The sequence below is a fragment of the Brachyhypopomus gauderio genome, unplaced genomic scaffold, assembly GCF_052324685.1.
Source record: "Brachyhypopomus gauderio isolate BG-103 unplaced genomic scaffold, BGAUD_0.2 sc255, whole genome shotgun sequence".
NCBI classification, from domain to species: Eukaryota; Metazoa; Chordata; class Actinopteri; order Gymnotiformes; family Hypopomidae; genus Brachyhypopomus; species Brachyhypopomus gauderio.
The window spans coordinates 108,483-131,896 of NW_027507076.1; the positions used below are offsets into that span (position 1 = coordinate 108,483).

The window sequence follows — 23,414 nt, forward strand, 5'->3', positions numbered from 1 at the left end:
TACATCATCTATTCCAATATGAGCTAATAAGACAAGGCAAATATACCACAGACAGTGACAGAGAGATGCTTACTGATACAACAAGTACAAACTATACTGCATGCATGCGCCCGCGCGTGCACACACACACACACACACACACACACTCGGGCAAGCACACACAGGCACAGCTGTATGCATACAGATATCACACTCGCTCATGTTAGCACGCTGGTGTTAGTGAAAGAAAATGACGCATCCCTGTGTGGTCTGTGCATTATGGAATGCATTACATTCTGGTTCTCTCTCTCTCTCTCTTCCTTTCTCCCTCTTTCTTTCACCTGAACTGTGTTCCTATATATTCCCTGTTTCTCTCTCTCTCTCACACACACACACACACACACACACACACACACACACACACACACACACCAGAGTGCTCCCGTGTGGGGAGGTGTGGGGTGCTGCTTTATCTACGTCCTCCTCCTCTTCCTCACTTCTTCCCTCCTGCTGCCCTGATCTCTTCACTCTGCTCCTCCATCACTGCTCTCCTCTTCCTCCTCCTCCTCCTCCTCTCCCTCCCTCTAGTCCGCTATCACTGCTCCTCAGCCAAACGCTGCTGACAGCACTTCATCTCCCTCTCTCCCTCCCTCTCTCTCTCTCTCTCTCTGCCCCTCCCCCTGCTCTCCCTCCCTCCCTCTCTCCCTCTATCAGGCGGTGGAGAGAGGCAGGGTACACACATGCTCCTCTCCTGCTGGCGTGCACCAACTGCCCCAGTCTCAGCGCAGGGGAGACGGACGGGGGAATTAATGTCAGCAAACCGGCTGTGACGCGCCGGGGACAGACAGACACGGGAACGAGAGCGGGACATCTGGGAGAGAGACGGAGAAGTGTGAGGATCTAAAACATCTAAAAATATCCAGCACTCTGGAGACTGCCCTGATAACATCTAGCCCTCCGCATCTCAGTACTGGCTCGCTTTTGGTTTAGTTGGGTTTTTTTGCCTGCTCTGGTGTCGGTGACTGCTGGATACCTGGACTGTTCCCTGGGATTAAAGATGACTTAAAATTCAATCAACGGTGGGAAAGAGAGAGAGAGAGAGGGATGAAAAAGAGGCGTTTGTCCTCTGAAGATATTCAGCTGCATACAGCTGGTGAGAGAGCGAGTGAGGAAGAGAAAGAGAGAGAGAGTGGAGGAAAGAAAGGAGGTCTCTTCTCTTTTAAAGTGACTGTAGTCACACTTCCCTATCCGCTGGAATATTCTACGACCGAGTCTCAAAGTGCCTGGAAAACAGGTTAGTTCGCGCACGAGTGTGTGTGTGTGTGTGTGTTATTGTGTGTGTGTGTGTGTGTGTGTGTATGTTGATGTGGCTATCATTTGAAGGACAGATGTCACTTGGCAGATGACAGTGAGGGCAGAGACAGAGAGATAAAATGTCTGGTTTTGGCTGGAGGACGCAGAGGGAGACAGATGAGAGGGATGATGTGGTTTCATAAGGACAGTGGGACGAGCAGAGACAGAATGGAGGACACTGGATGAATGCTAGTTAATCTATATGCTCACGATCCAGATATCTCAATCTCAGCGCACATCCTCGCCGACGTTTCAATCATATGAATAATTATCCATATTTTGTATGTCTTAAATATACATGCATTTCACACATTCGATCTCTCGCTCTTGCTCTGTCTCTCTCTCTCTCTCTCTCACACACACACACACACACACACACACACACACACACACACACACACAGTTGCTTCATTTGTCTGCTGTCTCTATGGCACTCTGACAGATCGTTGGCTGAGACTGAGGTGACTGACAAGCTGGAGACCACAGAAATCTGGGCTAGGTGGGAGGGGTGAAAGGTGTGTGTGTGTGTGTGTGTGTGTGTGTGAGAGAGTGAGAGAGTGAGTGAGAGAGAGAGAGAGAGAGAGAGAGAGAGAGAGAGATAGTGTGTGAGTGAGTGAGAAACAGAGAGGGAATATATAGGAGCACAGCGCAGGTGAACGGAAGAAAGAGGGATAAGCACAAAGCAGATAGAGGGAGAAAGGAAGAGAGAGGGAGAAAGGGAGAAAGGAAGAGAGAGGGAGAAAGGAAGAGAGAGAGAGAAAGGAAGAGAGAGAGAGAGAGAAAGGAAGAGAGAGGGAGAAAGGAAGAGAGAGAGACAAAACCAGAAGGCACTCTGGTGACATTTAGGAGAAAGATCGATGTTTCTGCTGTTGAATGAGGTAAGAACACAGTGCTGTGACATTAACACTGAACACACAGAGATAACAGAGAGAGAGAGAGAGAGAGAGAGAGAGAGAGAGAGAGAGAGAGAGAGAGAGAGAGAGAGAGAGCGCAATGGGGGGAGGGGGTAATGTAAGATTGAAGTTCCTGTATGGCCTTTTGGATGTAACTAAGAAGGAGAAAGAATAATGGGAAGAGGAATGATAGAGGGAGAGAGACTGAAGGAACGAAGGAGCATCAGAGGAAGGAGTGATAAAGGATGGACAGAAAGTGTGATGGAGGAAAGAGTGACAAAAAAGGAGGGACAGAGTAAAGGATTGAGGGACGGCGGATGAACAGAAGAGAGGAGGAGACGGAGGGCAGAGTGTTCTTTAACACACTGGTGTCTGTTTGCTGTTACAGGAGCTCACCGGCACCCCGGGTCCCCTCGCACCTCTGGGAGTGTCACGGCGTCTCCTCCGCCCTCCGTCCTGCTCTCCGTCTCTGGCACAGGGACAGCGTCCGCGCTGTGGGACACACCGGACGCAGAACAACGTCTCTGCCACCTCAGCTGGAGACAGACGGAGGGGGCCGGACGCTACGAGGGGCGGATGAGAACAAAACCCCGATCGTCAACGGGACCACAGGGAACACACACACCCCCACACACACACCTGGAATGAGGGATAAGCATGAACGAGGGAGAGGAGAAATGAACAAAGAGAGAAATGAACAGATGAAGGGAGGAGGGAGAGAGAGAAGACAAACGGTGGCCAGGTCTCTGCTGGGGGACACAACAGCGGCGCATGAAGACCCAGGAGCAAAGCAAGGAGGCGTGTTCAGAGGGGAATGGCGGGTGCACGAGGGCCTCAGGTGAGGGCCTGCTAGTGCAGAACATTCTGGAAGGACGGGGAACAGACTCGAGCATTGTATCTGCAGCCAAGCTGAAATGGATCCTAGTGTGCGAGTGGAGGCCTAAATCCCACACCGGCCCCGTTTGGCGTGTCTGAAGAGAGGATACACACACTCACTCTGGGCTTGAATAGAGGATACACACCCGAGTCTGGACAAGTGGTGAAGAAACCCCCCCGGGCACACAGGTGTGCACACACACCACCTACACACACACACGCGTGTGCACTCGCACATAAGCATACAAAGCTGGAACCGCACTCAACCACACACGGACGACGGCGAGGAAATGACGAGCTGACTGAGTTCTGGGATGCTCACAGACATCTAAGGTAATGTGGGTTCACACACACACACACACACACACACACACACACACACACACACACACACACACACACACACACACACACACACACACACACACACACGCGAGGACACAACTGTGCGGGTCCAGATTAATTTGGTGTCACACGGAGGAGAGCCGAGTCTGAAAGAGGCAGCAGTGATGTTTGTTTGTTTATGTGTGTTGTCCTGTTCCATCATCACAGCCGCTGGCAGGCAGGGCCGGTTCTGCCGGTCCTGCTCCGTCAGACGCAGGGGCTGCTGGGTCGGGCCGGATTATGGCCTGCGGGAGAGGGGAGCAGCAGCAATACTGGGGCGTGTGTTCGCGCATTTCAATGTGCTTGTACGATTGAGAAAGCGAAGGAAGCTGATTGGCCATGCATGGTTTGATCTGTACAGATGTTTTAACGGTTATGGCAATTATGACTATGAACACACACACACAAATGAACAACAGATGAGAATTTGCACAAGCACAAAGTTATTTATAATTACATCTCACCCCTCTTGTGGGCCATTTAATATTCATCTTCTCTCTCTTTCTCCCCCCCCCCCCCCCTCCCCCTCATAATCATGCATAAGGAGCTTTGCCAGTATGCCAGTTGTGCCAACATAAATGGCACAAAACACCATAAACACACCCTGTCATTAGGACATTAATCATACAGCAACCACACACACACACACACACACCACACACACACACCTGAAGTGTCCTCTTGTCCTAGAGATCATCATCTTTATGCATATTCATATTCACACAGGACACTTCACACACAATTCTCTCTCCCTCTCTCTGCCTACAACCCCCCCCCCCCCCATCTATTAAAAGAGCAGGGGGTGTTACTAAAGCTGGTGAGGGTGCTCACTGTCGCCATGCCAACATCAATGCCATCACCCTGAGTTTTTACCGCCTCCACATGCAACGACTTTCTCCCTCTCGTTATCGTTCACTCCCTCTCCGTCACTCAGCCTGTCTCCTTAGGGAAGACACCCATGGGTCTCATGTACGTCTCGCGTACGTCTCACTAGCCCGGCTGCCGGTGACTTGACCTCTCGGCGGGTCTCTGCTTTGCTGGCCCCCCATATCCTCCCTTAAGCTCCTCGGGGCCCCTGGGGCCCCTACGCAGACCCCTCCCCCCAGATCACACCTCCTGTCAGTGACTAACGAGGCCTGCAGCAAACTCCACCCCCCCCCACGCTTGGAAGTACACGAGGTGCAAGTTAATTAGCGGTTAGCATGTAGCAGTGCAGGAACAGCAAGCTCTGATGCGGAGAGCCAGACAGGCACGTGAGAGAGAGAGAGAGAGAGGAGAGAGAGAGAGAGAGAGAGAGAGAGAGAGAGAGAGAGAGAGAGAGAGAGAGAGAGATAGATAGATAGATATGGGGGAGATCCAGTTCAGTTTTTTTATTACAGGACTGTCTGACTCCACCCAAAGTCTTCACATCATTAACATCTCCCACTGAGCCCATATAGAGTGGGTGGACTCGTGTGCATGTATCTGTGTATGAGACACAGAGGAAGACGAACACCAACACTGCGGTTGGGTACATTATGATTACTGGTGTGAAAATGGGAGTATAATATTTCCTTCAGGCATTGCTCAGACTATTTTCTTCGGATATTGACATGTTAAAATTGCTGATCAACCCCTTAACACATACAAACCACTCACTCACTCACACACACACAAAAACACACACATCCCTATCAGACAGAAGACTCCAATCAGTTGTGTGAGTCGTTTGCTCGCATCGACCAGTGGCAAGACCCCAGACTTCCTGTAGACAGAGTTTAGATCTACTTAAGAGAAAAGCAGGCTGTGTGTCTGTGTGCGTGCGCTTGCGTGTTGAGAGAAAAGGAGAAGACAGAGTACTCGATGGAATATGTGTAAGTAAGTAAATAACACATGCCATCTTAGTCACAAACTAAGCACTAAGTGCAACCTCGTTTATTATCACTACGCTACAGTGCCAGGGCCTTTCCTTCCTTTTACATCAGGCAAAGCAACGCTTCCAGCCCATTGGTTCTTCAAGTGCAGCGCTTACCCATGATTGGCCTATTGCTCTTTACTTTCAGCAAATCATAATAAAATTCCAGGGCCTCTGCGCCCCACTAACCAATCAAATGAAGCATTCAAGACAGTCTGGATTCTCACTGATTTATCACTGACGAGTTGCCACCTGCGAGCCGCGATTATTTCTAAGACTAGTATATTGTGCACGTGTCTCGCACTAAATTACAACAATTTACTACTCATGAAATATTTCATGTTGTCGTAGAAACCCGATTTCATGTCACATTACGTGCAAAGGACAGCTTTATTATTGCTCTTTTGCCGCTTTTAGCTTAATTGCTTTTTGCCTAATTAGAGTTTATGGTGCACATTCCAGCGGATAAGTATCCACGCACGGACGGATGAGGGGCGTGGAGGTGGAGGTGCCGTACTGACAGTGAGTTCAGATCTTCAGGTGTAATTACAATTATCCTGCTGAATCCCAGCCCAGAACAAAGGGGGGGGGGGGGGGGGGTGAATTGCCCAACCACGCACACTTTTATTTTGCCCGGAGAATCTTTTCATTTATTGAGCGTCTTGCGGAGGGCTGGTGGGTGCTGGGGGGAGGAGGCGGAGCGGAATGAGAGGAGCGGTGGGGGGGCGGGCGAGGGTAAGCAGAGCAGCGGCCTGTGGAGCAGCTGCAGGGAGGGAGGGCGTGCTCGCTGAGCAGGGAGTTAAGAGTGTCTGCTTTGGTTTAAGATCTTGCCACATGTCTGAGGAGCTCACTTCGCCAGCCTGCCACCGCCCCACCATGTCTGTGCCCCGCCCCCAGCCCCGCCCCCAGCCCCGCCCCATGATTTACCCATTGCTCACTTTCTGCTTCCTCCCCTTTGGAGCAAAAACAAATGTTCGTTTCTTTTTTTTTCTCTTCTATTTTTGCGTTTGGTGTTATTCTCATGAGTCATCCCTCGCACTTCTCACTTCTCAGTTTTTATCTTCTTTCTCTCCATCTGTCATTTCTTTATATTCCTTTTTTCAGCTCTCCACCGCTCTCCTCACCACTCCTCTATCCTCTCCTCCTCACTCATCTCTCTATCCCCCTCCTGTCTCTATCCAGTCAACTCCTCACCCTCCACTCTCCCTCCCCCACTTCTCTTCCACACCTCTCCACCCTCTCTCTCCCCCTCCACCCTCCCCTCTTCCTCACTCTCCACCCTCTCTCTCCCCCTCCACCCTCCCCTCTTCCTCACTCTCCACCCTCTCTCTCCCCCTCCACCCTCCCCTCTTCCTCACTCTCCACCCTCTCTCTCCCCCTCCACCCTCCCCTCTTCCTCACTCTCCACCCTCTCTCTCCCCCTCCACCCTCCCCTCTTCCTCACTCTCCACCCTCCCCTCTTCCTCACTCTCTCTCTCCCCCTCCACCCTCCCCTCTTCCTCACTCTCTCTCTCCCCCTCCACCCTCCCCTCTTCCTCACTCTCCACCCTCCCCTCTTCCTCACTCTCTCTCTCCCCCTCCACCCTCCCCTCTTCCTCACTCTCTCTCTCCCCCTCCACCCTCCCCTCTTCTTCACTCTCCACCCTCTCTCTCCCCCTCCACCCTCCCCTCTTCCACACCTCTCCACCCTCTCTCTCCCCCTCCACCCTCCCCTCTTCCTCACTCTCCACCCTCTCTCTCCCCCTCCACCCTCCCCTCTTCCTCACTCTCCACCCTCTCTCTCCCCCTCCACCCTCCCCTCTTCCTCACTCTCTCTCTCCCCCTCCACCCTCCCCTCTTCCTCACTCTCTCTCTCCCCCTCCACCCTCCCCTCTTCCTCACTCTCTCTCTCCCCCTCCACCCTCCCCTCTTCTTCACTCTCCACCCTCTCTCTCCCCCCTCCACCCTCCCCTCTTCCTCACTCTCCACCCTCTCTCTCCCTCTCCACCCTCCACCCTCCCCTCTTCCTCCACTCTCCACCTTCTCCTCTCCCTCTCTCTCCCTCCACCCTCCCCTCTCGAGTCAGAAAGAAAGTGATGGATGACTGCTGTCAGCTTTTTATCCCTTTCCATATTTCTGCAGCAGCAACGAGTGTGTGTGTGTGTGTGTGTCTGTGTGTGTGTGTGTGTGTGTGTGTGTGTACAAAGAAGTGAAGGAGGGAAAGACAGAGACTGAGAATAAGCAAGAGGCAGATATGTGTATAAATACAGTTGTCAGGAGTTGTAATGTTTTCCTGTGGGTTGTGCATGTTGCAGTGAGTGAGTACAGCCCCTCGCCAAACTAGAGCTGAGATTTATGGAGGGAGTGTGAGGTAGGGGAGGGCATGAAGACGGAGGTGAGGGGAGGTGGGGTGAGGGAGGTGGGGTGAGGGAGGTGCGGACCGAGGTCTCCCAGCCCTGTAGTGTGTGGAGAGAACGCTGCGTTTTCCTCCTGAACATTCACTGGCAACTGGATTTAAATTTTCTATGTTGAAATGCAGATTCACATTTTTCAAGGAAAAAATGTAGGAAATTTCCATGAATCGTGATAAACATCGGGGTGAGTCTGAATATGTAATAAAATATACCTGTCTCTCTTACCCTCCCACACAAACACAGCACGCATTCTCCACTAAACAGAGATGAGACAAACAAGCTTTTTTAAATGAACAAGCTGATTGAAAAAATGCTAAAATGTGTGTACGTCTTTCATCTTCAGTGAAAGTCGAAGCCAAAGATCAGGCAGCAAGGTTAAAGCTCCCCATGGTCCTGAGTATGGGTGCGTGTGTGTGTGTGTACAGCGTATTCATGATTTACTGCACATGATTTAATGCACAGGTCAGATAGCCATAGCAGTCAGAGGGCATAACTGGTAAAATGCTAGCAAAAGCACTGATATTGAAGTATGTTCAAAAACAGCAGTTTCTCTCTTTCTCTCTCTCTCTCTCACACACACACACGCACACAACTTTACCCCAAAGTTCATATGAGTCCACCATTCCCACAATGCACTTGTATGATCTAGTTATCACACACATGTTGGAGTAACCAGGGTGTGCCGATGTCTTGAGAAGCATTGCTCGTGTGTGTGTGTGTGTGTGTGTGTGTGTGTTGAGACTGCATTTGAGAGTGAAAGGCAGAGAAAGACAGAGACAGAAGGAGAGGGATGAAGAGAGAGAGAGGGATAAAACATTGGTTTGAGTAGGAGATGCTAAGTGTGTCCTAGAGGATTTCTACTCCTGAACACGCACACCCAGTGTATGTGTGTGTGTGTGTGTGTGTGAGTATGTACACAATGTGTGATGGCAAACGCCAGCCTGGGAAACGCAGAAAGTGCAGAAAACTGTTCCAACTGTCCAGCTGGACACTCAGCCTCTACATTACATACTAAGTGGCCTCACACACACACACACACACACACACACACACACAGAAACAAACAGTGGGCATACATTATACAAAGCTGGGTACTACAAGTCTGAATTATTCATAACATTATGGATTAGAGAGAGATTACTATAATTTATATCCCTCTAATTCATTCACTGCCACTCCTCCTTTCCACACACACACACACACACACACACACACACACACACACACACATGCATACACACACATGCATACACACACATGCATACACACACATGCATACACACACATGCATACACACACATGCATACACACACATGCATACACACTCATCAATATACATTCTCACAGGTGTAGGGGCCAACTGCAATGCTGTTAATGAGTAAAATCTATGCGTGGTATAGGAGAGAGGGTGATGTCTAAAGAAAAGGCTTAAAGACGGAGAGTCGGGAGAGGCAGAGAGGATGTGGGGTAGAGGCAGAGGGGAGAAAGTGAGGGATGGAGACTGGAGGTAGAGAGAGGCAGAGGGAGGATGGGGCAATGATGGAGGGTGGGAGCACAATGAGAATGTAAAGAAAGGTGTGTGCTATTTATCCTGGCAGGGTGGATCGATGCTGCTAAGGGGAAGGAAGACAGGAACTGCTTCAGCTCTCAGGTGACTTACACTTTCATAGAGAGGGAGAGAGAGAGGGAAGAGGGAGGGAGGAGAGAGGGGGGAGAGAGAGAGAACAAAAGGAGGAGGGTGAGGAGAGAAGGGGCGGATGTTTTAAGTAATGTTAAATGCGTTCTCGGGTTACCTCAGGGGCAGATGTCGGAAAGAAGTCGCGTGCGCTAAAGTGAAACACTGAGAAAGAAGAAGGGCAAAAAGGACGGGAGGGCAGCGCCACGGCAACACAGATCACCACAGCAAGGTCACACAGAAGGTGAATGGAGAGCAAATGATGGCGTAGATCTCTGTGAGCAGGAAATCAGCTGGTCACACTCACTTCCTGTTCCTGTTACGTTTCTCAGCCACGCCCCCTGGCTCATTTTACATAGGGTAATTAATTAGGCACAATTACTGGTACAGTTACAGCATTTATGTAGGCCCTGACCTTTGTAGCAAGAATATTATCAATCAAGTAATATTACATGTTTGTTTATTTCAAAAGTATAGCTTAGCATTGCTGTATTTGGACAGATTTAAGCTAATGCACTTCGTGCTGACCCTCTTAGCTCTACTTGCCTGATCACATGCACTTAGTGCTAAGTGTCAGCGCACGAGACTATTAGCCACATGTTAATGTAGGATAAAACTGCAGATATGCTTCTCACATCCTGCATTTTCCCAACTGTTGTTCCTTGGTTGCAAGTCTCCTCGCGAAAACAACACAATGTTTACATGAGTCACCTGAAATGACTGTGATTTTGGTCTCAAACTGTCGTGTTGATGTATTGTGGAGGTTTCAGGGCTAAGGTGCTAACATATGCATCGCCAACATATGCAAGAGCAGCACAACCACCTTCACAATCTCCGTAGTTCTCATTTCAGTCACTCACTTCTCATTTCAGTCTGCTGCGTCTTTGTTTTTGCTCTCTCGGCGTCGAACGTGCCTACTGCCCATTCAGTGAATCACTCCTCAAAATGAAAGTACGTAATGAGAGGGGGAGGGGGCTGTGTGGGCTCTTTGACCCTTTCTGAAGATTCAAATATGAAAAGAAAAGCATCTTAGGGAATTTTGAATGATTCCTACAAATGTTGTTGCAATCAGGAACCATGCCAGAAAAAAATATGGCCAGGCATTTCAAAGATAGCACATGAAGCACATGCTTTGTTTTTGAACTACTGTGGTTAAGCACAAGAGTAGAATAACTGGCATCTTATGGACAAGGTTGCAGACTCAAATCCCTACATGGTACAACTAAGGAACGAGGGTTGGGGGATTTTTCTCGTCAGTGTCTAGAAAGGTGTGTAATGTCATGGAGTCTCAACAGCAAGCGTTCCCATTTGTCTCTAGTTCTAGCATTTACTGTTTTTTGCCTCGTCTCTGGCGTCTCATCTCTGGTTGTGTTCGTGCCTCCATCTGTGCCAGTCCTGTCTGCTTGGGGCTGACCTGGTCCATTTTGATGGTGTGTCTTGGAAAAGCCATGAAAAAGCCCAATGCACTTGCATGTCTCTATCCTGCCCTTATGCTTTACAACCTTATTGACACATTCTAGTGTTTTACTCATTTCCTGGAAATGGGCTTGAACATCTCAAAGAATTCAAGCACTTGTATGACAGTGACTGCATGGATCTGTGTTATAGGGTCTATTTGGCTTTGATTCTCTGGAGAGGTCATTGCGGCAGGTCTGTGAGAGTTGATGACTCACTATGGTGGTGGGTTGAGTTGATTATGGGTTGTGGCCAGGGCACATGCAGAGCCTGGTGGGGAAAAAGCAATTCTCTGAGTGTTTATGTTAGTTTATTTTTGATAAGAAAGAACTGGAGGAAAGTGATCGAGGACATGGTCTCTGAATCTTGTTGTTTCTCTTTGTCTTTCTTTCTCCAGGTCTGTGGATTAATTCCCTTTCTACCATGCAAGACTCCCTACCCCAACAATCACAAAAATCACTCCCACCCCTCATTTTACGCCACCATCTGAGGAACACGCACCCCTCATCTCTCTCCCTCCATCCATCTGTCCAATCTCACCCACCCCTCTTCAAGTCGTCCCACAAAACCATACAATCCCAAGTCCTCACGCCACCATCCCCATCTCTGTGTCCAAAGTACAACTGTGGTTACTTGGCCCCCACCACATCACCCCCAGGCCCACCTCTGCCCTCCCTCCATTGGCTGACCCTGGTCACTTGTGCTTGCTTACTTCCTGCCCTGATTGGACGACTTCCTGTGGCCGTGGCAGGGGAGACGTGGGGTGTGGTCTCCGCATGCCCTTTTCACTGCGTGTGCAGGAATCTCTCAGAGTCACTGAGCACGCTCTGTGCGGACAAAGGACTCCTCTTCGTTCCACCAAACATTGACCGTCGCACCGTCGAGCTCCGCCTTGCGGACAACTTCATCCGAGAGGTGGGCGGGGCCGACTTTGCCAACATGACTGGATTGGTGGATTTGACACTGTCCCGAAACACCATCAACCACATCAAACCAATGACATTTGGGGACCTGGAGAGCCTCCGCTCTTTGCACCTAGATGGAAATCGGCTGACGGCACTTGGCTCAAGGGACTTAGTAGGTATGCTAAACCTGCAGCACCTCATCCTAAACAACAACCAGCTCATTAACATTTCCTCTGATGCCTTTGATGACTTTCTTCTCACGCTGGAAGACCTGGATCTGTCTTACAACAATCTGCGCAAAGCACCCTGGGATGCCATTCAAAACATGGCCAGCTTGCATACTCTAAACCTTGACCACAATCTCATTGACCAGATTGCTGAGGGTTCTTTTGGTGAACTCTACAAGCTCGCTCGATTAGACATGACCTCAAACCGCCTTCAGACTCTACCGCCCGATCCCCTGTTTGCTCGGTCCCAGACAGGGGTGATCAGCCCTACCCCTTACAATTCAGTAGTCAGCTTGAACTTTGGAGGAAACCCCTTGCACTGTAATTGTGAACTGCTCTGGTTGCGGAGGCTAATTAGAAGCGATGATATGGAGACTTGTGCCACGCCGATCCACCTCGCTGGACGATATTTCTGGTCGATACCCGAGGAGGAGTTTACCTGTGAGCCTCCACTCATCACTCGCCATACGCACAAACTCTGGGTGCTGGAGGGTCAGCGGGCGACGCTCAAATGTCGTGCTATTGGCGACCCCGAGCCAGTGGTGCACTGGGTGTCGCCCGATGACCGGATTATCGGCAATTCAAGCCGTACCATGTCATTCCGGAATGGGACACTCGAGCTTCTGGTGACCGTTGCCCGTGACGACGGCGTCTACACCTGCATTGCGATCAATGCTGCAGGTGAGGCCACTGCTACCATCGACCTTAAGGTCATCCCACTTCCTCACCGGGGGAATGGGACGGTACCTTTGGCCCGTGACCCAGGTTCATCAGACATCACCCGGGGGAAGGCGTCCAGTGGACACAGCCCTAGCCAAGATGCTAGTGCAGACCCCCAGGAAGGTAGAGATGATGTGGAAATGGAAGCAGAGGATGGAGGGAGTGATGGAGGAGAGGACCAGCTTGTGGAAGTGCAGGGGATAACTTCAACCTCAGCTCAGGTGCGGTGGGACATAGGACGACTGTCAGGAGCATATCTGGTTTGGATGTACCAGATACAGTACAACTGCACTGCAGATGAAACCCTGGTGTACCGGTGAGTAAAACCCACGAGGGGTTACAGTTACAACCACACATCGCAAACTGCCACAAAAAGACATTTTATACATATTACATACCTGACTATATTAAGTTGACCAAAACCCATTTACAAAGATATGCAATACACCATGTGAAAAGTAAAAGCACACATTTGCACAAAAGATCTAGCTAGATGAATGGCTTATCTTCAATTATAAATGAAACAAAAAAGTTTGATTGTAATGTTTCAGACAGCTCCATGAAAGCACTGCATTCAGATAATCCTTAATTACTTTTAACTACTGTCAAGTAGTAAATGTATCATATGGAAAAGAAGGGGAAAAAAGAGCCTTTGAAGAGGCATGCACCTATTTAGAGAAATAAATACAAAGATGTCTTGTTTAAAAACGTCTTCATGGCCTGTTTTAACAAAGCCTTGGAGAAGTTTGAAGTGCCCTGGGTGTGTGTACTAGGCGGTGTGTACTAAGATAAAACATTTACTTCAGAAGTTAGAACATGTTTAAAAGACTACCAAAGAACTGCGACTCACAGGACTGTGGCTTTCCAGCTGGTCCGGAGTGTTTCCATCAGATCATACCCATGTAAACCAGCTATTCCCTCATCTTGCAATGTTACTGTATCTGCTGATCCGCTATGTCTGATTGGTCCGATTCCTGTCTGCTCCAGAACACTCAATTTGACACTAAAGCTCTTCTGGTCTATGGGATTGGTCTTGTTGTAGGCTCCACCAATAGCCAATAGGATAGCTGCTATCAGACACTTTTGGAGCATGGTCAATGTATCCCGCACCCCTGGGATACATTATCCAAGGGAGCTGCCATACGAGCTCAACCTGCCCATCTCTTGCTGGGTGGGTCAGTGGGATTTTTCAGAGACTGCCATTACAGACACTGTAAGTGACAGCAGGGATGAGACAGGGTGAAGGAAGGAGGGATAAAGAGGGAGAGAGTGAGGGAGGGACAAGAAAGAGTTTGACAGAAACCTCTGGGGGCAGAATAATGCAGTCTTTAAATGAGCTTATAGTGCACAACCAAGAAGTATGTCATCACATTGTCAAGAGGAGGGAGAGAGAGAGAGAGATGGAGAGAGTGACAGACAGATAATATTTTATGGCAGAAATTTGCCAGGAACAAGCTGTTTCATTCTAACCATACAAGAAAGGAAAACCTGTACAGATGACACTTGACACATAATGAAAAGTGGGCACTTCCTTGATCATGCCTGTAGCCCCTCAAAAAGTTTTAGCCACATTTTATGGTTTTATGGTTTTCATGGTGTTTCATAGGGTGATATTTTAAGGAGTAGAGAGTGAACAAAGGCAAGCCCTCCCCACCTCTACTCCACCCACTCCTCCACCCCCTCCACTCTTCTCCTGCTATTTCTTGCTCTTGCTCTCGAGGGCTCTAATAATCGCCTGTTCCTGTGTCACCGATTCTGTGACACTCCGCTGTCTCTGTTATTGCACTACTGAGAGTGTGCAAGTGTGTGCTTGTGTGTATAGGGTGGCATGAAAGAACTTTAAATTTGCAGTTACATCAAACACTCACACCACACACACACACACACACACACACACACACACACACACACACACACACACACACACACACACACACACACACACACACACACTCACCCTTGCACCCATCAACTTCAATAATGGAATTTTCTTATATTTTAGTGCAGGCTACAATACACCAGCAATTGCAATTTATTACTGCTGGCCTTAAATTATTTGAATAAATAAGCGAACCAGCTAACCAACAAATGTGCTCGCAATGAAACTAATCTTAAGGTAATCTCTCTGTAGTGCCTGGGCTGACAGGAAGAGGTTTTGAAAGGTGCCCCACACACCCTTCATGGCGTACAATGGCATCACTGACACTAGTGGAGTTACTGTGGTTCCCTGCCAGGATTTGCATGCTAGGACTACAATGAATGCGCTTTTCAGTTCAGCTTGGCTGCAGAGTTTGATTAGTCACAGAGGTCTTACCGCTTTTCTCTTTTCACACGGCGTTTCAGTTTGTCCTTTCTCGTCTCAACGCCCGTCCGTCTGCGTTTGCAGTATAAGCACACGGGCCACTATGCTGTTAACAGTGCATTTTGTTATTGTTGGCATAAATGTTTATTTTCTCAATTGACCTTCAAGCCTGTTAGTCATTCAAAAGGTAATTCATAAAACAGTGGAGGATCAGAGAAACTAAACGCTGTCGGAAACAATGTAGGACTTCTGAAAGGATCCGTGTGTAATGCTCAGAAAGAATACATTATACATGTAATGCAATGCATAATGCATATACAATTGTCTTATGTTGATTAATATTTAAGGAACAATCACCTATTTTTCCAATTCTTCTTCTCCACATTATGAACCCGGCCATTATACTGACACCTAGTGTCCAGGATGTTTATGAATTGTTGTCCTAAATGCATTTTCGACACTAGCATATCTGAAATGTCTCGATCCTAAGGACATCACCCCTCCCTTCTTTCCAACAATCAGTGGGCCATTATCCATCTTTTATTATGCAAATTCATGAGAGAGAAGCACCGAGACTGCAGCTATGGCACTAATACGACTAATACTACGAACATTTTCACAAGGCAAACCGTGCTTCAAATATTAGAATTCGTAGGTATGTTTACAGCACGATGGCATTTTCTCTGATTCTCGCTAAAGAATAATAAAGTATTGTTTGAATCCTGCTCCCTGCAAAAGTTTGTTTTTGTTCATATTGTAAAATGTCAAAATTGTATAACACTATTTTTCGTTCTCAAACACAAATAGAACTATAAATTGTCCATACACACAAATTCTAACAGCAACACTGATAATAGAACAACTGTTGTAATAATATTTTACACCCACACGCACACCACATTTAGTAGCAATCTATTACTAGGCCCAGTAATAAACAACACAGATAGTTATTTGTACATCAAAACGTACATAGTATAAAATGTATAACTTCTAAATTCTAATTCTGTCTGTCTATTTGTGTAAAAACACAAATCTACAATGCATAACAGCAACAAAATATAGATTATTGAAAGAGAAGATAGATTCGAGTTTGGTATGGAAGCTTACAAATGCATATTTCATGTCTGCGAGGTAACACCTCAAATTTACTCTTGTACACCATCATCGTATTAACATATTGCTATCGTGTATGCATGTCATTAACACATCTGCATCAACTCTCGTGAAGGAGAGATTTACACCTGTTCAAACTGATGTGGGCGTGTTCTGATTTGGGATAAAAACAGACACACACGCAGGTGAAGCTTCATGTTTTTTCCTGTTATTCTGCCTGGAGTAAACTGAAACTGCACACAACTGAAAACAAGCGGATTTACACTCATTTGGCTTTACTGAATGTGATCGCGATGTCAGAGAGGAACCGTCTTAGTCCTGAAGACAACTCCGATATAGAGGTGGACCTGGCATTTTCAACAAATGTACATGCTAGTGGTCCATCGGATAAAGAATACCTCAGCCCTCCAAGAACGAAGTGTTTTGTACCAAAGGACAACAGACCTGCAACAAGCACAACAGCAAAAGATGGCACAGCATGGGAGAAGACAGATGTTGAAGGCATTCGTGTGAGCGATTACAGAAATGTTACGTTCAATGAAACAGCAGGGCATACAGAGTCCGCCTAGGTATGGAAAACTCACCTGTTTTGTTAATTTTGTTTTGGTGTTTCAAAACAAAAATTTGAACAGAATTTTGCCTGATATTATGTGTAATTAACATCTGATTTTTCTTTACTTTTATTAATACAGCACAGAATCACAAGAAGAGTGCAGAGCTTCCTGTGTTTGATCGCCATGGAGATGCTGAGGATCACCACAGACTTCACGGGCCATGAAGCCCGCAGAACAGATCACAGCTGGAGCTTCTCCGTCAGCCCGCTGATGGCATTCACAGCAGTTCTGTTTCTACGGGCAACGCTCTGCCAGGTTGATCCGGTGGTCCAGCCCTGGTCTGTAAAGTACGCTGTGCTCCCGCAATCAAGAACAAGATGTCGCGTGACCGCTACAAAGAAATTATGCGGTACTTGCGATTTGATGACAAGGACACCCGCGCAAAACGAGCCACAAATTTGCTGCAATCTCGGACATCTGGCAACGTTTTTGTACGTAACTGCAATCTGTGTTATACGGCAGGACAACATATTACCGTCGACGAGCAGCTGTTTACTACAAAGGTCCCCTGTCCTTTCCTGCAATACATCACTACAAAGCCTGATAAATTTGGCATAAAGTTCTGGATTGCTGCGGATTTGGAGACCGCGTATATGTGCAAATGCTACTCCGTATTTGGTAAAGGATCCATGTTTCGTACGTCATGCACGGGGTCAAAAGAGAGCAAAACAGACTTTTTACATGCTCTTGAACTTCAGCGTCATTTCCTACAGGAAAAGCAACGTCTCCTGTCTGCTCCTGGAAAGGAGACACAGACAGGCACAGATGCACTGCAACCGAAACAGCTCCGAGAGCCGTGCTGTGTGCGCCAAGCACGCTTGTCTGAGATGTAGTAAAGGATGGTGCCTGGGCGTGCAGCAATTGTTAGCTCATGGGCCGCTCATAGCTCATGGGACTATATTTGTTATGGTAAATGACAACAAATCAAAATAAAGTTGTTTTGCACCACACATTTGTTTTGCCCTCTCATTACCTTTACTGCGCATACTATGCCTATAAAATCTTTGTTTATTTTTGTTATTACTGGGCCTAGTAATGGAGTACTAAATCGTGGTGTGTGCGAGAAATATTATTACAACGGTGGTTCTATTATCGGTGTTATTAGTATAAATCGTGCATATAATGCTCAAATTCTAACACTGTGGACGTTATTACGAAAAATATTGGTACACAATTCACTGTTATTTTACAATAGGAAAAAAAAACCCACAAAGGTTTACAGCGAGTGGGATTCAAAAATCTTTAGCAGGATTCAGTGAAATTGCTATCGCGCTAACACATGCCTATGAATCCTAACGCTTGAAGCACATCTTGAAAACGCATATGAAACGTGCTGTACACAAAGCTGCTTTGCCTCGTCTTCTGTGGAAGTGGGAGTCTCTGCGTCATTACCAACACAATAGGCGTTAATCGCTCCACGGTGGGGAAGTGAGCTACTTGGTAGCAGATTTACCTCACGAATATCTTCGTAGCATTAGTTACCTCACGAATATCTTCGTAGCATTAGTTATATTAACATAGCTGCATCCATATGGGAACTTTTCCATTTCATTTGAGGGCTACAAAGCAAAGTGATTCTCCATTTCATGCGAGCTGCACTTTGTAGAAAAAAATATGGGTAGGGAAAAAATTCCATTAACCTTGCTACTTTTTGGGGGTGAAGGATTTTTCCTTTAAATACAGCACTGGACACAATTTTGATATGAATTGGTCACAGTATCAGAAATTCTCATCAAAAGGCAAAGACAACTTCAACATAAGCCTCCACACAGGGAAAGACTGGGTTCATAGTGAATTTTGAAACAGAAAAACCCGTCATGTCATATATACCGAATATTTATATACCAGAACCCCATAAGCACAAGCTGCAGAGGTGGAACTATGATCAGTCAATAGTCCTCTGCCATGCAAACTGATGCCACCCTCTGCCATGCAAATCTGTACATAGTCGTAGGAGGTTTCGGCTTCCCTACGGCTGACAGGAGCCATATTTGTTTACACTTTGTGGGTTTTACTGAGGTATGCCAAGCCATATTTTCAGCAGTGCATTAATAAATACATGTGTCAATACCCATTTGTTCCAGTGCCAGTATGGCCTCTCAATTGACCTCCCCCTGCATGCTACCATTGATTTATTCACCTGAGAATACATGTATATTTAATAGTATTTCTTTTTTGTTTTTGTTCCATAGACCGAAACAACAAAACAAGGGCAGATTGACTCAGGATCCATAGATATAAAAATACTGGAGCACGGTCTGGGTGACCTTGGCTACCAACTCAATTTACAACCCAACCATGCTTAATAGATTCTGGACTCAATGGTGGAGATGCTCAGGCAGACAGAGTGAGAGAAATGGAAAGAGAATGAAAGAGAAGGTAAGGGAAAGACAGGAGGAGAACGGAAGGAAGAATTGGAAGGAGAGGCAGGAGTTAAAAGAAGCTGGTGAATGAAAGCACAGGCGCGCTGAAGGACAGTGGTGACGAGTGGAGAATGAAACATTTAAATTAGAAACGATGAGGAGCAAGAAAGAGGTACGCGATGGGTCTGGTGGTGGGATTATAGCAGCGTGATGGAGCGGGTGCAGCGGCGTGATGGAGAGGGCGGAGGAGGAAGAAAGGTCACCGAGGCTGGGGCTGTGGGGGAGCACACGCGGGGCAGGAGAACACGGCTGAAATTACACCACAACAAGTCATTGAGTGATCAAGGTACATGGAGGAAAGAGGGAGAACAAAAAAAAAGAGAGAGAGGGATGAGAGAAAGAGAGAGAGAGGGATGAGAGATAGAGAGAGAAGTGTGTAGGCGGCATGGAAGGGGGCTGTTAATGCCACAACCAAAAAGGGACTCTAAATGGCTCAAGGTCTCGCTGAGAGCCTGCAATTATGCGTCAGTGGCAGAAGTATTGAATGGTAGGGTTTTATGTTTTGCCGGCATTTACCCCTACATGCCCATTATGTTAGTTATGCATTTGCGTGACAACAGTATGTCACACTGAATTTAAGAAAGTGGAGCATTACAAAGAACAAACACAGGCAATGGACGGACACCCCCCCACACACACACACACACACACACACACACACACACACACACACACACACACACACACACACACACACACACACACACACAGCTATACACAAACTCTGTCCATCAAATGTGTAGGCACACAGTCAAGACACATTCCTAGTGTCCTGCGCTCATTCCCAGTGTCCCGCACTCAAGCCTCGTTTCCGTGTTGTAGAGCCAGAAGCCTCTGCTGAAGCATTAGCTCTCAGCACCTCTGCCTTCCATTACAGGTTATTCACTTAATCACTCATTCTCTCCGTCAGGTATTACTCGTTTGGGGCTGGTCTATTCTCCCAGCTAGTCGCGCCTCTTAGCAGCTAAATTATTAGGCTTTAGGAATCAGGCTCCCTTTTCATAGTTCTATTCGATTCCTCTGCTTGATCTGATCATTCTCTCGCTCTACTGAGCCTCTTCATACCATCTCCATTGCTATTCCAGTCAACAGCTTCGTGTTGCCTGACCGACATTTCCCCATGTCCCATCACTAATTCACTTTTTATTGCTCTCTTTCTCTTTTAGAATTCTGCCCTCCACAAGTAGCAGTTTCCTTCTGAAAAACCTGGTCTCTGGAGCCGATTACAATCTGTGCGTCTTGGCCATTTTTGATGACACGGTCACCTCGATGGCTGCTACAAAGGTGCTAGGCTGTGCGCAGTTCGGCACCAAGGACAATTACCCAGACTGCCGTTCACTTCAGGCCCACTTTCTGGGCGGGACCTTAACTATTCTGGTGGGAGGTGTGGTTGTAGTAACGTTGCTAGTGTTTACAGTGGCGCTAATGGTTCGCCACCGGGTCTGCAGTAACCACGACGATCACCTTGACGTCGGGGATGAGGCCGGATGCTCAGCGTCGGACTCCCCGTCTCTCTCAGCCAAGGGAGCCAATGTTTACCCGCAGAGCAACGGGAGTGGAGACGTCATGATGGTGGTACTACCCAACGGGTTGCTCCAGAAACAAAGAGGGGCGGGAGGAGGGGCTGGACCTTCGTCTAAACCGCCTCCCGTTCAGAAACCTAAAACACTGGCCAAGCCCAAGGTGAACCTTGACCCCCAGAAGGCAGGGCTTGAAGGAGGAATTGTGTCACAGAGGGCGCTTCCACCGTACACTCCCGAGACTGAGCGGATGCCAATGTACTACACGCCCAAGAATCCCTTTCCATCTACACTGCCACGCCAATCATGTCAATCAGGGGCGGGGCTGAGCAAACTCCAATCTGCAAGCAGGGACTTGGCAAAGCGGGCCAGCTTTAGCCTAGCCCCGCCCCCTCAATATAACCCCGACTTCCGAGATAGGCGGTTCAGCACGGGCGGGACTTTGGTAGTCAGGCGAACAGCCACGGACAGCCAATGGAACTCATCCCTGGCTTACCAGAGCCCCGGCCCGAGTCGCCGTGGACACGGTGGCGGGCGGCACAAGCGCAGCTCCTCCTTTGACATGGGCAACATGGCCGCCACCGCCACCTACTATGGCTACGCCAAGCGGCTGAGCGTCATGTGGTCCAAACGTAGCCAATCCCTGCACGGCATGCTGGTGCAGTGTGCCTCCACCGCCAGCGCCGGCCCCGGTGACCCCCGCCCTCGGCCTGGCCGTGCCTACCTTCTCGGCACCACCGACTCCGACTTGGATGGCCTGCTGGTCGGAGGCCTAGCGAGGGAAAGAGTGAAAAAAGAGGAGAAAGGGGAGGAGAAGGGTGAAGAGTTGGAGGAAAGCGTGGTTTAGGGAGGGAGGCAGAAGTAAACTAAGCTATGAAACATGGATTCTGGTGAAAAGACTGTATGGGGAGAGAGAGAGAGAGAGAGAGAGAGAGAGAGAGAGAGAGAGAGAGAGAGAGAGAGAGAGAGAGAGAGAGAGAGAGAGAGAGAGAGAGAGAGAGAGAAGGGTGAAGTGTGAGATGAGGTGTGATATGGGACTGAGTGCTCAAGGGAGGGCAGAGAGCTGCTAAAGCCCGAGTGAAAGTATGACTGGTGAGATGAGAGATAGATAAAAGATGTCATAGGAGAAAACAGACAACATACACCAAGCAGTAAAAAAAACATACAGAGACAAAGACATGAGACCGGAGAAGAAGAAGGAGGAGAGGAAGAATAGGCCAATCTAGGTGGATTTCAAATGGGCCAAAAAAAAAATAGCTGGATGTAATAAAGGGACCCAGAGAGACACGGATCTGAGTGGTTTCTAAACCAACACAGAATAGCACTCTTCTTGACAAGCCTATAACGTGAGCATGGAGGAGACCTGAATAAAGACAAGAACGTGGCCTATTTTCAGGACCAGCTTACCCAGAAAATGACTTTGAACTCACACAGGCAGTGGGACAGAGAGCTGGCCCTGTAGCGGTGATCAATTAGCCATCCTGTCCCTGGGATTACAGAGGCGGTGGCTGCAGGCGGAAGCGCCGAGTCATGCCCAATCAATCGGATCTGATCGGTCGACAGAGCTGGAACCGGCCGGCAAGGAGGCGGCGTGACGGCCAGCCAGGAGGACGGAGCAGGACCGCACATGAAACGCCCCGCTGACGAGACAGTGACACGAGCGCGAACGGATATAGCACACGGTCTGATAAACGGCCGACGACCGAGGAGAAATGGGATGAGATACGGTGTGTGTGTGTGTGTGTGTGTGTGTGTGTGTGTAAGAGAGAGTGTGTTAGTGCCGTGAATACAGTACAGGAGCAACACTCCTGTACCAATGACTGGATGTGCGATGTAACCATTACTATCTAGAGTTCTGCCAGACTAGGACTGAGGCGTCATAGCAGCCAAGGTCATTACAATCCCATAGGGAGCCATTTGGATTATACTGAAAGTTAAAATGAACATTGTTTGAAAATATTCCCCCGTACATAAAGGACGGAGGGCACAGCAAGGACATCTGGGAGACACCAAGAAACAACGCTGCCATGAACTTGTTTGCCTATTGTTTTTCAGGAATGATAATAGAACTGAAGAAAGCGCAATTTTGTTGCTACAATCTTTCATGAAAATCAGTTATTAAGATGATTGTATTTATCATTGAGCTCAGAGAAAAAGAACAAAATGAGCAAGTTCAATGACGATAATAACCATCCTGATAATGTTTGTTGATCTTATTTTGCCAAAGTAAATATTGTTACCATGACTTGATATTCTAAATAATGAAATAAAGATGAAAAAAGGCAGAAAACTGTATATATTTAATGGGCTCAAGTTTCAACAAGATGAAAAGGATTCAACGCTTTTCGCCGCTGGTCTTACTGAGATGTGCGTGTTATTCCTTAAGTAATTATTCTGTTCTGATCATTCACCTGGTTTTAGAACTTTGGTCACTCATCTGACAGCGTGATGGTCTGTGTGATTCCCTAGAGTGTTGTTATTTATTATTATTATTATATTTACCGAATACACAATCAACTCCGGAAGGATTCAGTGTGAGACAGACTATAGGGAGAGACAAAGACATAACATAGGGCAAAGACTGCTGATGTGAGACACAGAGATGCACATGACAAAGACGAGTTCAGTGCGTGTGTCCAAACATGGTGTGCTCTTCTGCCTCCTGGTTCTACAGCAACAGGGACGCGT

At 47.8% G+C, this 23,414-nt stretch overlaps 1 protein-coding gene across 2 annotated transcripts; it reads left to right on the forward strand.

Annotated features, from left to right (window-relative positions):
- The first annotated feature begins 492 nt into the window (after positions 1 to 492).
- On the forward strand, positions 493 to 21,731 carry LOC143504301 (leucine-rich repeat and fibronectin type-III domain-containing protein 4). Of its 2 annotated transcripts, none has more exons than XM_076995813.1 (4): positions 493 to 1,273; positions 2,614 to 3,434; positions 11,300 to 13,070; positions 20,373 to 21,731. In XM_076995813.1, exons 3-4 carry the CDS (start codon positions 11,326 to 11,328, stop codon positions 21,571 to 21,573), a joined length of 2,946 nt encoding a protein of 981 aa, XP_076851928.1. In that variant the 5' UTR covers positions 493 to 1,273; positions 2,614 to 3,434; positions 11,300 to 11,325; the 3' UTR covers positions 21,574 to 21,731. The 2 variants fall into 2 exon arrangements, with proteins under 2 accessions (XP_076851928.1, XP_076851929.1); XM_076995814.1 differs by lacking the exon at positions 493 to 1,273 and adding an exon at positions 1,987 to 2,210.
- Positions 21,732 to 23,414: the final 1,683 nt, after the last annotated feature.